This window comes from Mustelus asterias, chromosome 2, assembly GCF_964213995.1.
Source record: "Mustelus asterias chromosome 2, sMusAst1.hap1.1, whole genome shotgun sequence".
NCBI classification, from domain to species: Eukaryota; Metazoa; Chordata; class Chondrichthyes; order Carcharhiniformes; family Triakidae; genus Mustelus; species Mustelus asterias.
In genome coordinates, this window is record NC_135802.1 from 140,773,443 (window position 1) to 140,789,630 (window position 16,188).

At 43.3% G+C, this 16,188-nt stretch overlaps 1 protein-coding gene across 1 annotated transcript in view; it reads left to right on the forward strand.

Moving 5' to 3' along the window:
* The window catches only part of LOC144481086 (uncharacterized protein C7orf57 homolog), a 97,005-nt gene extending 88,066 nt beyond the window's left edge, over positions 1–8,939 (forward strand). Inside the window, exon 7 of the mRNA XM_078200725.1 lies at positions 8,770–8,939. Coding sequence (XP_078056851.1) covers positions 8,770–8,939 — 170 coding nt within the window. The remainder of the gene's footprint in view (positions 1–8,769) is intronic.
* The last annotated feature ends 7,249 nt before the right edge of the window (positions 8,940–16,188 follow it).

Below are 16,188 nucleotides of genomic sequence, written 5' to 3' on the forward strand. Positions count from 1 at the left end.
ACAAAAGTATATTTGCATGGTTATAAGATTAGCTAACTAAAGAAGAGTGCGGATTTGGAATAAAGGAGAATTTTCAGGATGGCAACCTGTAACTAGTGGAGTGCCACAGGGATCAATGCCGGGGCCACAACTATTTACAATATATATTAATCACTTGGGTGAGGGAAGTGAATGTACTATTGCCAAGTTTATGGATGACACAAAGTATCTGCAGAGGGATATTGACAGGTTAAGTGAGTGGACAAAAACTTGGCAGATGGAATATAATGTAGGAAAATGCAAAGTTATGCCCTTTGGTGAGAAGAATAAAGGAACTGAATATTATTTAGATAGAGAAAGACTGCAGAAAGCTGCAGCACAAAAGTATTTGGGGCTGCTTGTACATAGATCACAAAAATCCAGCATGCAAGTTCAGCAGGTATTGAGGAAGGCAAATGGAATGTTGGTCTTTATTTCAAAGGGAATGGAGTATAAAAATAGGGAAGTTTTCCTAAAACTATTCAAGACACTAGTTAGACAACATCTGGAATACTCTGAGCAGTTGTGATTTCATTATCTAAGGAAAGATGTACTGACATTAGAGGCAGTACAGAAAAGGTTCACTAGGTTGATCCCGGGTATGGAGAGATGTTTTTTGTGAGGAAGGGTTGAGTAGGTTTGGTCTAAACTCATTAGAGTTTAGAAGAATGAGAAGTGAGCTTTTGAGACATTTGGGATTCTCAGGGGGCTTGACAGGGTAGATTCTGAGAGGTTGTTTCCCCTTGTGGGAGGGTTGAGGACCAGAGGCCATGATTCCAGAGTAAGGGGTCACCCATTTAAGACAAAGATGAGGAGGAATTTCTTCTGTCAGAGGGTAATGAATCTGTGGAATCATTTGCCACAGAGGGCTGTAGAGGCTGGCCATTAAGTATGTTGAAGGCTGAAATAGACAGATTTTTAATCAGTAAGGGAATCAAGGGTTATGGGGATAAGGCGGGAAAGTGGAGTTGAATATTGCCATATCAAATCAGTCATTGTTTCACTGAATGGTGGAACAGACTCGATAAGCCAAGTGGCCTACTTTTGCCCCTATGTCTTATGGTCTGTGAACTTTCTACTCAATTTTACCTGTTTCTTAAATCCAAAGTATTTTATCCTAATACAACCTCCCTTCTCAATCGGGCCATCTGTCACTTTTTTCTTAAGTTTTGCTTTCACTGAGCTTTACATTTGTTCTCCTATTAACACATTCTACTATCTTAACTTAATGACACTATCAGCACCTTCCATAGTCCTTAACACTGCCATTAATACGTCCTTTGTCTTGTGCCCGAAACATCTTTGAATCATAGAATCCCTACAGTACAGAAGGAGGCCATTTGGCCCATCAGGTCTGCACCGACCACATCCCACCCAGGCCCTATTCCCGTAACCCCAGATATTTATCCTGCTAATCCCTCTGACACTTGGATCAATTTAACATGGCCAATCAACCGAACCCGCACATCTTTGGACTGTGGGAGGAAACCGGAGCACCTGGAGGAAGCCCAAACAGAAATGGTGAGAAAGTGCAAATTCCACACAGACAATGACCCGAAGCCGGAATTGAACCTGAGTCCCTGGTGCTGTGAGGCAGCAGGCTAACCACAGTGCCACCGTGCCACCTTTTTTTGTGCATTCTCTCCTAGCTCATACCTATCACTGACCTTCTACTTTGTTCCACCTACTCCACTCCTCCTACACAGTATAAAATCCATCTCATTTCTCCGTCTCTTAAGCTCTGAAGAAGAGTCATACAGACTCAAAACACTAATTCTGTTTCTCTCTCCACATGCTGCCAGACCTGCTGAGTTTTTCTAGTACTTTCTGTTTTTATTTCAGATTACCAGCATCCATGGTATTTTGCTTTTCTTTTAGGAAGCTGGATGATCTTTCCACCTTTTAAAATGGATAGCAAAAGCTCATCACATGCATGATGGAAAACATTCTTCAGAACCACAGCCTTCATGAGAACAATAATCTGATAATTGTTTCCAAACAACCTAGATTGTACCCAAATGTTAAGTATTAAAGGAATGAGATTTGTTACCATAACCTTTGCGAGTTTCTGGGGCTGCCAATGTAGTTGGAGGAGCAGGGGATTTGCTGGAAACAGCTGGCATCTCAACCAGCTGGACATCTGCTATCCTATGTAAAATGTGGAAGGGAACAATGCATTGCAGTTTTCCAACATTTGTTTTGGCCCAATCACATTTATGGAGACCACTAAAGGTAACCCTTTAAAAAGCTCACAGATTTTAAAGGTAGGTTTTTTGATCCTTCATAGGCTCTTGTTGTTTATTTTTCCTGCTGACACTTAGGATTTCAGTGGCAATTGTCATTGTTTAAATGCCCTAAGCTTTCTTTACCAGCACCAATAAGTTGACTGGTAGGAATACTCAAAGCTAACAAAGAATAGCAGCTGTAGAATGGTCCCGACCCAAAAACATTGACATTATTTTTTAATTCAATGTGCTCACAAATTATCAGCAATCATTTGACATCAAATGTTCTAATTTGGAATGAGTTTGTGTGCAAATCAGCAGCGTTTTGCCATATTTGACGTAAAATGACGAAGATGCTTAAAGACACAGAGTGCGCTCAAAGCTATCCTACAGTCAAAGCTATCCAGTGCGTTCAGAATTATCCAGCACATTCAAAGCTATCCAATGTGCTTAAAGCTATCCGATTCAATCAGCAGCCTGATTTGGAAAATACAAGGAAATTAATTGCTCAAATAATTTTGAATTTATTCTGTTTTTTCCGTTTAGACCAAAAAATCTGTCCACTTCACAGTACATGCATGAGAGCACACACCTGATCCCCATCAGTTCTTAATTCATTTTAGTCTCAAGGTCTATACTTTCCATACATCCACCTCCCAATCCCAGGGACTAAACACTCCCTCACCCCAGTCTCGGAGTCCAAATCCTCTCCTCCATTCTCCTGTCACCCCCCCCCCCCCGCCCCCCCCCCGCCCAGCCTCAAGATCTAAGGTTGATATTCTATCACTCCAGTCTCCAAACCCATCCACCTTCCCTCTCCCTCTGATGTCCAAACTCTCTGCCCACCCCTCCGGTCTCCAAACTCTCCCCCTTCTTCCTCTGGTCTCCAAACTCTCCTCCTTCTCACTCTGGTCTCGAAACTCTCCCCCCTCCCCAACAACCTCTGGTCTCCAAACTCTTTCCCTCCCACAACCTGGTGCCCAGACTGTACACGCCCCCCCCTCCACTCTCTAATTTCTTTTCTCCATCCACCCAATCTCTCATTCTAATCTCTTACCCCACACCCCCTTGCCAAATTCCAGGCCTCAGGTCCCTGCCAACCTCCAGGCCTTCGAACCCCATTGAACTCAGAGATCTGGACCACTGACTCTCTCCACCATCCCTCAACTCTCTCCACCAGCGTTCCCCCCCCCCCCCCCCCAAAAAACACTCTCCATCCTTTCTGAAATACTACCTCATTGCTCGTCCCATCGCTGCTCCCATGCCAGTTCAAAATTGCTTCTGGGCCAGCCTCACCGCCACTTCCACACATCGAGAAGTGAAAAGAGAAAATATCTTGTAGCATCACTATGAAATGTAAAAGCCCAATGTTAGCCATTCTCTGTTAGGTGCTTCAGCAACACTTAATCATAGCTTGCCATGCTTTACCCAATATTGCATCTAAGAAGTTATAGTAGTGCGGCATAGGGGTGGCACAGTGGCACAGTGGTTAGCACTGCTGCCTCACAGCACCAGGAACCAAGGTTCAATTCTCGGCTTGGGTCATTGTGCGGAGTCTGCACACTCTCCCTGTGTCTGCATGGATTTCCATCCGGGTTCTCCGGTTTTCTCCCACAATCCAAAAGATGTGCTGGTTAGGTGCATTGGCCATGCTAAGTTCTCTCTCAGTGTACCCAAACAGGTGCCGGAGTGTGGCGACCAGGGGATTTTCACAGTAACTTCATTGCAGCGTTAATGTAAGCTTACTTGTGACACTAATAAATAAATTCTAAACTTTAAAATTTTAATAAGGTGGCACTGTCACAGCATCTAATGTGCCTACAACCCATTTCTATTGGGAAACCTGTCTGGGAATGACCATAGGAAAGTACTTTCTCAGTTTCTGGGTTAGCAGAGGGGCTGAGGCTGAGCTTTATCTTCTACTATAAAGATGTCTACTGCTGATATGCAATTTAGAGCTTATATATATGCAGAGAAAGGAATGGATAACTATAGTTTGAAACTTGGTTACATCTTCTAGGAATATAGACTGGTTCATAGGTGTAGAAAAAGGTCATTTAGTGCTTTGAGCCCGTTCCAGCATTAAAGCAGATCATGGTTGATTTACTATCTCAATACCATTTTCATGCCGTATCCCCATATCCCTTTGATGTCTTTAATATCTAGGAATCTCCATCTTGAATATACTCAGTGGGCGGGCGGAATTTTACCGACCTGCCCTGCCCAACGATGGGCGAGCGAGCTGGTAAAATCACACGAGAGTCGAGAAATCAGGATCACCCCTGATTTCTCGGCTCTTGCGATTTTATGAGAGCTGGATTTCTGGTGAGGTCAGTCTTTCGCCGGAAATGGACGTGAGGCTGAATAATTTATTTAAATATATTGAAATTCCGATTTGCGTGTGTTTAGCGAGCCCAGCGCTCAATTGTCTGGGCTCACTTGTCTTTATGGCCTCACCAGGGGAGGTTCTCTCCGGTGAGGAAAACACCTGCTCCCCATGAATGGGGAACAGTCCTGCTGGCCTCTCGGATAGAACTGGAGGCCATTGAGGCCCCCTGGAGAGGCTGATGGCAAGGGACGGTGCCCTTTGGGCACTGCCAGACTGGCACCTTGGCAGTGCCACCATACTACCTTGGAACCTGGGCAATGCCCACCGGGCACCTTGGCACTGGGCAGTGCTGGGGTCAGGGCCTATGGGGAGTGGGGCCTACGGGGCAGAGCCTAAGGGGGCAGGGTATGAAGGGCCGGCTCGATGGGAAGAGGGAGTGTGGGGGGAGTGGAGCCTGCTGCACACTCTGCAGCGGGATCGGACCAGAGAGGGTGGAGGGGGAACCACTGCCGCTCTGCAGTTGCAATCGGACGGGGGGAGGAAATGTCCGATTGGTCTGGGTGGTGGGGGCTAGATGCCCATGTGTTGTAGGGCTCGTAATTGCGGGGTGGGGAGGGCTAGTTGAGGCTGCCTGCAGTAGCAGGGACCTGACAGCTCTCTGTTTGTCAGACCTCTGCTGCTGCTATTGAACATGTGCAGAATCAGGTGTCTGGACATGCACATTCACACCCTCTACAGGCTGGCTGGTGAATTAAGCCCAACCCACTGCCTGCAGCAGTTGGAAACACCATTTTTTCAATGACTAAGTGCATAAGATGGGGCATGAAAACTCGTCCAAAATACAGATCAGGAACTCTCCCATTTTCACGCAAGCTGGACACTAAGGCTGGAATTTTACCAGCACGCCCGCCCCGATTCTGGAGGCGGGCAAGGCTCGGAGAACAGCATTCTCCGTTGGCTTCAGGCGGGATTGTACAAATCTCAGGCGGACATGCCAGTAAAATTCCGCCTAATGACTCAGCCTCCATGTCCCTCTGGGAAAGAGAATTGCAAAGATTCACGACCCTCTTAGCAAAGAGATTTCTCCTCATCTCAGCCGTAAATGACTATCTCTTGCTTTGAGACTGTGTCCCATGCTTTTAGACCCCAGCCAGAGGAAATATCTTTCCTGCAGCTACCCTGTTGAGTCCTGTAAGAATTTTGTATGCTTCAATGAGATCACCTCTCATATTCTAAATTTGAGAGAATATGGGCCCAATCTCCTCAACCTCCCCTCGTAATTCCTAGGAATTAGTCTGACGAACCTTCATTGCACTCCTTCTATGGCAAATATACCCTTCCTTATGGAGACCAAAATTGTACAAAATACCCCAGGTGTGGTCTCACCGAGGCTCTATACAACTGCAGTAAGACTTCTATATTCCTGTACCCAAATCCTCTAAAGCCAGCATACCATTCACTTTCTTAATTGTTGTTGCATCAGCATATTAGCTTTCAATGACTTATGAACAAGGAAACCCCAGTCCCTTTGGACATCAACACTTCCCAGTCCATCCATTTAAGACATATTCTGCATTTGTTACTTCTACCAAAGCTTCACATTTCTTCACATTATATTCCATCTACCATATTCTTGCCCACTCACTTAGCCTGTCTAAATCCACTTTGCATCCTCCCCACAACTCAGATTCCAACCAAGTTCTGTGTCTTAAGCAAACATTGGTATTACATTTGGTTCCCACTTCCAAATTATTGATATAGATTGTAAATAGTTGGGTCCTTGAGGATCTTAGTCACAGCCTGTCAACCTGAGAGTGATCCATTTATTCCTACTCTCTGTTTTGTGTCCGTTAAACAGTTTTCAATATACGTCACCATATTCCACCCCCCACCCACCCTCCCCACTCCCCCATCCCAAGTGCTGTAATTTTGCCACCTCTTGTGTGGAATCTTATCGAAAGCCTTCTAAAAATCCAAATAAACTACATCCACTGGTCCTCCCTTATCTATTTTGCTAGTTGCATCCTAAAAAAACGGTAACAGGTTTGTTAAGCATAATTTTTATACAGACTCTGCCCAATCCTACCATTATTTCTATATATTCAGTTATTTATTACATGCTTTCTAATAGATCCTAACATTGCCCCTATTGCTGACATCAGGCTAAGAAACCTACAGTTGCTCCTTTTTTAAAATAGTGAATTTGCTACCTTCTAATTTGCAGGAACCATTCTAGAATTTACAGAATTTTGAAAGATGACCACCAATGCATCCACTATCTCTATAACCATTTTTTTGAACACTCTGCCACAAGATTTATCAACTTACAATCCCATTTGTTTCTCCAGTACTACTTTTTTCACTAATGCTGATTTCTTTCAAGTCTTCAATCTCATTTGGTTTTTTAGTATTTCAGAGAGCTTTTTTGTATCTTCCTCTGTGAAGACAGATATAGAGGATGGGATCCCACAACACCATGGGACCAAAATTTGTGCCCAAAATCAACAGACCTTTGACTGGTCCATCAAATTTTCCATCCTGCCTGTGACAATTCCCGCGGTGGACTAGACTGGAAAATTTAGGCCAAAGTATTTGTTTAGTTTCTCTATCATTTCCTTATTCTACATTATAGCTTTTCCTGTCTCTGCCTGTAATGGTCCCACATTTGTCTTTGCTAATCTTTTTCTGTTTACTTATTTATAGAAGCTTTTACAGTCTGTTTTTATGTTTCTTGCTAATTTACTTTCATATTCTATTTTCTCTTTATCAATTTCTTGGCTCTCCTTTGCTGAATTCTAATCCCAATCCTCAATCTCACTACTTGTTTTGACAACTTTTGACAATCATTAACTGTCAGCCATGGTCAGATCACTTTTCCTGCGTTTTTGTACCTCAAAGGGATGTAAATTTGTTGTCAACTATTAATTTATTCTTTAAATGCGAGCCATTGCCTGTCCTTTGTCATTGCTTTCAATGTAGTTTCCCAATCTATCACAGTCAATTTGTCCCTCATATCTTTGTAGTTCCTTTATTTAGATTTAAGATCTTACTTTCAGGTTGAACTACATCACTTTCAAATTTGATGCTAATTTCTATCATATTATGACCACGCATCATCCCTCAAGGTTGTTACGTGCATCTCTAAATACCTGATTTATGCTATGCTCTACATTATCACTACCATTTTGTAACCTATAAACAACTCCTACCAATGTTTCTTGCTGTTTCTTCATTCCACCCACACTTATTCTGCATCTTGCATCTTGATCTTTTGATCCAAGGTCTTTTCAATAGACAAATTTCCTTTATTAACTGCGATACCCCCCTTCCTTGCAGTGTTAATGTAAGCCTACTTGTGACAATAAATAAATAAACAAATAAACCTTTTACTTTTTGTCGAACCTTCCTAAATGTCAAATGTCCTTGAAGATTCAATACCCAGTCTAGGTCACCCTAACTTACTATCTTACAGGAATGCGTGGGTCAGACTGATGAGATGATGTTATGGAATGACATAGGGAAACCATCCTCACAAACATCTCGTGCAACACCTTGACTTCATCAGCCTACGTAGATGTTGGGCTGGACTGTCACTAGGCTGCAATGCCAATGTGCACCAAGTTATCCCTCCTGTCCATCCTTTCTAGTACTCTCTGAGTCAGAAGTGAAAACATTATTTCAAATCCCTACCCAGGACTCCAGGCTGACACCTTCAGACAGTACAAAAGAAGGTATTAAATGGTGGTCCCGTATGTCAGTTGAGATGTATATTTCCGACTCTATAGCATTCTTCAAAGAAAAGCAGGGCGCTTTCTCAGTATCATGGCAAATTTCACACCAAAAAGGAATCCTGTTTTAAAAAATTTTTTACTCCATTATTAAAGTTGAAAAGCCAATTCTCAGAATGGACCAAACAAACCCAAATCCATTCCTTGCTTGCTCCAAAAATCAAATTTAAAATCCAATTGAATCCAATTCATGGTCCCCACAAGGGAGACAAACAAGATCCAAGCTGACAAGATGAGGCATTGCACCCCATCTTGGGCTTGATCAGACGCTTGATCTTAGTGCCAAGTATTTATAGATGATGATAATCTCTGTTGCAAAATGTAGTGTGTATATGTCTTGTCTATGTACACAATGGGGGAAACGAATATAATTGGAAATACTATAAACGAATGAAAATTCTATCTGCAGACCCTGTTCCTCTTGACGAGTTCCAGGAGAAGTTAGAAAAAAAAGAGCTTCTTAGAAATACAAAGACACGGGGAAGAAAAGCTATTTCCACTAAAGTAGACCAAAATGTAACCTTCAGAGACCCTGTGAGTGATTCCAAGGCTAAATCATCATTTATTCTGAACAAGTAAGTCAGTCTTCTACCATGCTAAAACATTCTCAATTATCTTTTATAATTGCTGCTCTTGTTATTCTGGAATCCTGAGCATAGTTCCCACAGAACTGTCTTTGGGAGCTATTATGTTACTACAAGGATACACTGGCAGATTTTTGTGAGTTCTACATTAATGAAAGATATATAACCAGATATATTTTTCAACATTATACTATTTTAGCAAAGTAAGTAGTGCATTACCTCACACTTCTATATGCTAAATTCCATTTGCCACTTTACTGACCACTCCACCAACCCATCAATATCGTTTTGTAGATTATAGCTATCCTCTACACTATCTACCACTCAGTCAATCTTTCCAATCATGCCATCACGTTCACATCTAATTGTTAATATATAACGCAAACAGCAAGGGTCCCAACACCGAAGCCTGTGGAACACCACTTGAAACAACTTTACGTTCGCAAGGGCATCCATTGACCATTACCTTTTGTTTCCTGTTACTAAGCCGACCTTTTGCCACATTACCCTGTATCCCATGAGCTTTTATTTCTTTGACCATTTGCCACTCAGCTAACTGGTGTCAGCGCCTTATTGACATTTTAACTAGTCCACTGAACTTACAAAGAAAAAGAGAGAGAAAGACTTACCAATTCAATTCCCACTCAGCTCCATATGATTCCAGATAATGTGGTTGATTCTTAAATGACCTAGCAAGCCACTCATTTGTAACAAACTGCTCCAGCAAAGTCAAAAAGGAACAAAACTCGACTGATCACCTGGTATTGAGTTAGACACTAGAAATGACAACACACCAAGCCCTGCAAAGTTCTCTTTACTAACATCTAGGGACTTCGTCAGCTAGCCAATCGACTAATCAAGCAATAGCCTGAGAATCATACTCACCGAATCATACCTTACAGACAATATCCAAACACCATCATCAGCTTCCCTGGGCAGGACAGAGGTGGCCGACAATGGTATACAGTTAGGAAGGAGTTGGCCTGGGAATCTTCAAAATTGACTCTGGACCACATGAGGTTTCACAGAATCAGGTCAAACATGGTCAAGGAAACAACCTGCTAATTGGCACCTACCTACCGTCCTCCCTCAGCTGATGAATCAATACTCCTCCATGTTGAACACCATTTGGTAGGAGCAATGAGGGTGACAAGGCAACAAAATATACTCTGGGTGAAGGATTTCACATCTATCAACAAGAGTGCCTTGGGAGCACCACTAATAACAGTAAGAAGTCTCACAACACCAGGTTAAAGTCCAACAGGTTTATTTGGTAGCAAATACCATAAGCTTTCGGAGCACAGCTCCTTCGTCAGATGGAGTGGATATCTCACTCTATCTGATATAACCAGATATCCACTCCATCTGACGAAGGAGCTGTGCTCCGAAAGCTTATGGTATTTGCTACCAAATAAACCTGTTGGACTTTAACCTGGTGTTGTGAGACTTCTTACTGTGCTTACCCCAGTCCAACGCCGGCATCTCCACATCATCAGCACCACTAATAACAGAGCTGGTAGAGTCCTGGGTGACATACATGTAACAGGTTCTAAGGGAAACAAGAGAGAAAAACATACATGACCTCATCCTCACCAATCTACTTATCACAGATGCATCTGTCCATGACAATATTGGTAGGAATGACCAGTACCAACATCCCAAAAATAGTACTGAAGACTTTGTGCTCCAGAATCAGCTGCACCATTTGGCAAGTTATTCCAGTACAGCTACGAGATTGCCATCGACCGAACTATGTGGAAAATTGCTCGGGTATATCCTGACCATAAAAAGCAGGACAAATCTAAACCAGCTGGCTGCCACCCAATCTAGTTGCTCCTGATCATCAGCAAAGTGATGGAAGGGATCATCGACAGTGCTATCAAGTGGCACTTACACAGCAACAATCTGCTCACAGACATTAACTCTGGCAGGAACTTTGGCTAAAACAGATCTGGCTCTTACACAATAACAACTTGCATTCATACAATTATAGAATCCCTACAGTATAGAAGGCGGCCATTCGGCCCATCCAGCCTGCACCAACAACAATCGCATCCAGGCCCTATCCCTGTAACCCCACATATTTACCCTGTTAATCTCCCTGACACTCAGGGGCAATTTAGCCGGGCCAATCCAACCTAACCTGCACATTCTTGGAGTGTGGGAGGAAACCGGAGCACCCAGAGGAAACCCATGGGGAGAACGTGCAAACTCCACACAGTCACCCAAGGCCGGAATTTCCGGGATAGGGCCTGGGTTGGATTGTTTAAGGTGCAGGCCTGATGGGCGAATGGCCTCCTTCTGCCCTGTAGGGATTCTATGATTCTCTGTTCAGTTTGGATTCAGTCAAGGTTACTTGGCTCCTGATCTCATTGCAGCCTTGATCCAAATATGAGTAAAAGAGCTCTACTCAAGAGGTGAACTCAGAGTAAATGCCCTTGACATCAAGGTAGCTTCAGGTATAAAGAAGACTGGTAGAATTGAAGTCAATGGGAATCAGTGAATAAATCTCCACTGGTTGGAGTCATACCTAGCACATAGGAAGATAGTTGTGGTTGTTGAAGGCCAATCATCTCAATCCCAGGACATTGCTGCAGGACTTCCTAGGCCTAAGCCCAATCATCTTCAGCTACTTCATCAATTGCCTTCTCTCCATCATAAGGCTAAAATGAGGATGTTCACTGATGATTGCACAATGTTCAACATCATTCACAACTCCTCAGATACTGAAGCAATTCATGTCTATTTGCAGCAAAACCTGCAAAACACTGGGTTTGGGCTGTTAAGTGGCAAGTAACATTCATGTCACACAAGTGACAGGCAATGACCATCTGCAACAAGAGACAATCTAACCATCTTCTCTTGACATTCAATGGCATTACCATTACAGCCCGGGGGTATACCACTTACCAGAAACTGAACTGAACAAGACTGTGTTAGGGATCTGGAGCTGGAACTGGATGAACTCAGGATCATTCGGGAGGCAGAGACAGTTATAGATAAAAGCTACAGGGAGGTTCATACTCCTAGGAATGAGGATACTTGGGTGACTGTTAGAAGGGGTAAGAAGCAGTCAGTGCAGCGATCCCCTGTGGCCGTTCCTCTGTATAAGAAGTATACCGTTTTGGATACTGTTGGGGAGGACGACTTACCAGGGGTAAGCCATGGGGTACAGGTCTCTGGCACAGAGTTTGTCCCTGTTGCTCAGAAGGGAAAGGGGGGGAGGAGTAGAGCATTAGTCATTGGGGACTCCATAGTTAGGGGGACAGATAGGAGATTCTGTGGGAACGAGAGAGACTCGCGGTTGGTGTGTTGCCTCCCAGGTCATGATGTGGAGATGGTGGCGTTGGACTGGGGTAAACACAGTAAGAAGTTTAACAACACCAGGTTAAAGTCCAACAGGTTTATTTGGTAGCAAAAGCCACACAAGCTTTCGGAGCTCCAAGCCACTTCTTCAGGTGAGTGGGAATTCTGTTCACAAACAGGGCATATAAAGACACAGACTCAATTTACATGAATAATGGTTGGAATGCGAATACTTACAGCTAATCAAGTCTTTAAGATACAAACAATGTGAGTCGAGAGAGCATCAAGACAGGCTAAAGAGATGTATATTGTCTCCAGACAGGACAGCCAGTGAAACTCTGCAGGTCCAGGCAGGCTGTGGGGATTACAAATAGTGTGACATGAACCCAATATCCCGGTTGAGGCCGTCCTCATGTGTCGGAACTTGGCTATCAGTTTCTGCTCAGCGACTCTGCGCCGTCATGTATCGCGAAGGCCACCTTGGAGAACGCTTACCCGAATATCAGAGGCCGAATGTCCGTGACCACTCACATTGTTTGTATCTTAAAGACTTGATTAGCTGTAAGTATTCACGCCGCAGCAGTGGATGGAGTTTTGGCTGAGCACCAAATTCTCCGTTGTCACTGGCAGTGGTGGCAAATGACATCGGCCTCTGACCGCTGATTATATCAGCTACTTCCACTGAGGCCTGCTTGGTCTGGGAGGGAGACCTCCACCAGCCGTCCTCTGGGAAGAATACCTCCCTCTCTCTCTCTCAAGCCTCAAGACGCACCTTGGGCACTTGTGATTTGAGGGGCTGTCCTGCCCTAGGTTCCAGGCCTCTGCCTCTCCTGAGACATCTTTCCAGCACCAGGTAATGTCATGAAGCAGTAGCCACAATAAACCCAGGGGCATGTTTAGAATTTGAATCTTTTTGGTATTCTGTTCTGGCTAAAGACGAGCATTAGCTACAAGTGGAAGGAACATAGGGAGTTGCAGCTGCGTGAGTGCCACAGACAAGGAAAGGAGTGATATTTGACTTAATTTTACCATGGGAACTCCAAAATCAGGAGCAGGTGTATACCCCAAGGGTTGATTAGATGATCAATGTACTATTTTCCAAAATAGCTCCCAGCTTGTCTTGCTGTGTTCACAGATTTGTGTACATACACCCTCAGGTCTCTCTATTCAACCATAAACTTTAAAATTGTACCATTCTTGCAACCAAAATGAGTCACCTCACCTCTGCCTTAATGATTCAGTCATGTGTCTGCCCATTTCACCAGCCTGTCAGTTTTCCCCTGAAGTCTGTTACTATCTGCCTCTTTCTTTACCACTTTTCTTTTTTATGTCACCTGGAATGTTGAAATGTTGCTCTGAATAACTAAGTCCATATCATTAATGTGTGTCAAGAAGAGTAGTGGACACCGTACCCACCCATGTGGAACACCATTGTCTTGTTCCTTTCAATCAAAAAAATGATTTAACTTTCTGTCTCTTAGCCAACATTCTATTCATGCTATCACTGTCCCTTTAATTCCATGGCTTCAATGATATTCTGCAATTTTTGCACTGCTTTTTTCACAGACATGCCTTCACCTGTCAACCCCATAAACTTTCAGCAAAGGCTGGACTGAGTATATTAACATTCCTCCACCTATTACCTGGATCTTCAACTGAACTCCCACCAGAGCTATTGTTAACATTTCCCATGAAGCCTGCGTTTTCATGGCCAATGTTTAAAAAGGGAATATTTTGTAGTGACATTATCTATGGTAGAGTTAACTTTGTCACCTACAAGCCGATAGTTGATAGGATGTTTTTCCCTGAATGGATCAGTTTAGGTGGTGTTTTGAAGTATTAATGCGTATGGTAGCTTTTATCATGTCTTATCATGATATTTATAATACTTGTATGCGACAAAGTTGCCTTGCTGTAATAACGTAAGTGATGAATTTCCCAGATCCTTGTGAAGTGCATCTGTCACTTGATGTCCTCCAATTAAATATTGGAAAACCTGAAACCTTAGTTTTTGGTTCCTACATCAAACTCTGTTCCCTAGCTACGAACTTGATCCCTCTCTCTGGCAACAATGTGAAATTAAACCAGCCTATTTGTAACCTAGGTGCCATATTTGATCCTCAGATGAGCTCCCAATTTCATATTTGTGCCATCACTAACTAAGACTGTTTCCATCTCTGTAACATCACTAGACAGTTCACCTGCTGCTCAAACCCTCATCTATGCTTTTGTTACCTGTAGACTTGACTATTCTAATGTATCCTGGCTAATCTTCTATCCTCCTTAAACTTGAGGTCATCCAAAATCCTACTGCCCATTTCCTAACTTGCAGAAAGTCCCATTCCCCTATCACCCCAATGCTCACTGACCTACATTGGCTCCCAGTCAAACAACTTCTTGATTTAAAAATATTCATTTTTGTTTTCAAATCCCTCTATAGCCTTGCCCTTCCATATCTCTGTAGTCTCCTCCAACCCCACAACCCTCCGAGATATTTGCATATTTTAAATTCTGACCTCTTGCACATTGCTAACACATTTGGCAGACATGCCTTCAGTTGTCTAGGCCCATAAGCACTTGAATTCCCACTGATACTTCTCTGTTTCTCTACCTTGCTTAATTCCTTTAAGATACTTCTTGAGTCTACCTCATCTGACCAAATGGGGGGAATTTTACCATCTCGCTCGTCACGGGTATCGTAGTGGAGTTGCACGTCCTCCCCATGCCTGTGTGGGTTTCCTCTGGGTGCTCCGGTTTCCTCCCACACTCGAAAGATGTGCAGATTAGGTGGATTGACCATGGTAAATGTACGGGAATAGGGCAGACAGGTGGGTGGGCCTGGGTAAGATGCTCTTTTGGAGAATGCAGACTTGGTGGGCTGAATGGCCTTCTGCAATGTAGGGATTTTATGGTCCTATGGATTCTGTGTCAAAGGACATATTTCCTTTATTTAATTATGTTCATTCAGCTGAGGACAGACTCATTCTTTATGACTATTCCGGTTATTAGGAAATGGAGGAATAGATGTACAAAGAGGTTGAAAAGTGGAACATTGAGCAATTTTCCAACTCACCGAGCACCCCTCCCAACTCATTTACTTCGGATCTACCAAAAATTGGCAAAGAACAGGCAGAAAGTCTTGGCTGTCATTTCTTGTCTGCTAAGAACAGTGACTGCACATTGCTGTTATATAGATGAGAAAAGCCCAGTGAGTTTGCAGTCTGAAGGAAAACCAGTCACTGAATTCACATTACGGCTTAGTAAGGAAAGTGTCAGGCGGTCAGTAACAATCTTGGGAAAATTGCTCCAAAGCCTTGCTGGTTTCCAATTTTATTCAGCATCAGAGGAAAGACAGAGAAACAGCAACATGCCTATTGAGAATGTAGAGATTGCTACATAGTAAGACATATCTCAACCTGCTTCCTCTCACCCAACTAGATACACTGATAAGTGTTTGCAAGAACATAACACAAAATAAGTTCTGCTGAAACGGCAATTTTAATTGCTTAAGCTATAGAATCATAGAAACCCTACAGTGCAGAAGGAGGCCATTTGGCCCATCGAGTCTGAACGAACAACAATCCCACCCCAGGCCTGATACCCACAAATTTAACCCGCTAATCCCTCTAATCTACACATCCTGAGACACTAAGGGGCAATTTAGCATACATAGCCAATCAACCTAACCGACACATCTTTGGACTGTGGGAGGAAACCGGAGCACCCGGAGGAAACCCACGCAGATACGGGGAGAATGTGCAAACTCCACACAGACAGTGACCCGAGCCGGGAATCGAACCCAGGTCCCTAGAGCTGTGAGGCAGCAGTGCTAACCACTGTGCCACCATGCCACTATAGGGAATACTGTAAATAATTTGTATAATAGATGTCATTTTATTTAAATGCAAACAACTTGCTGTTTTCTCAATATTCATAAA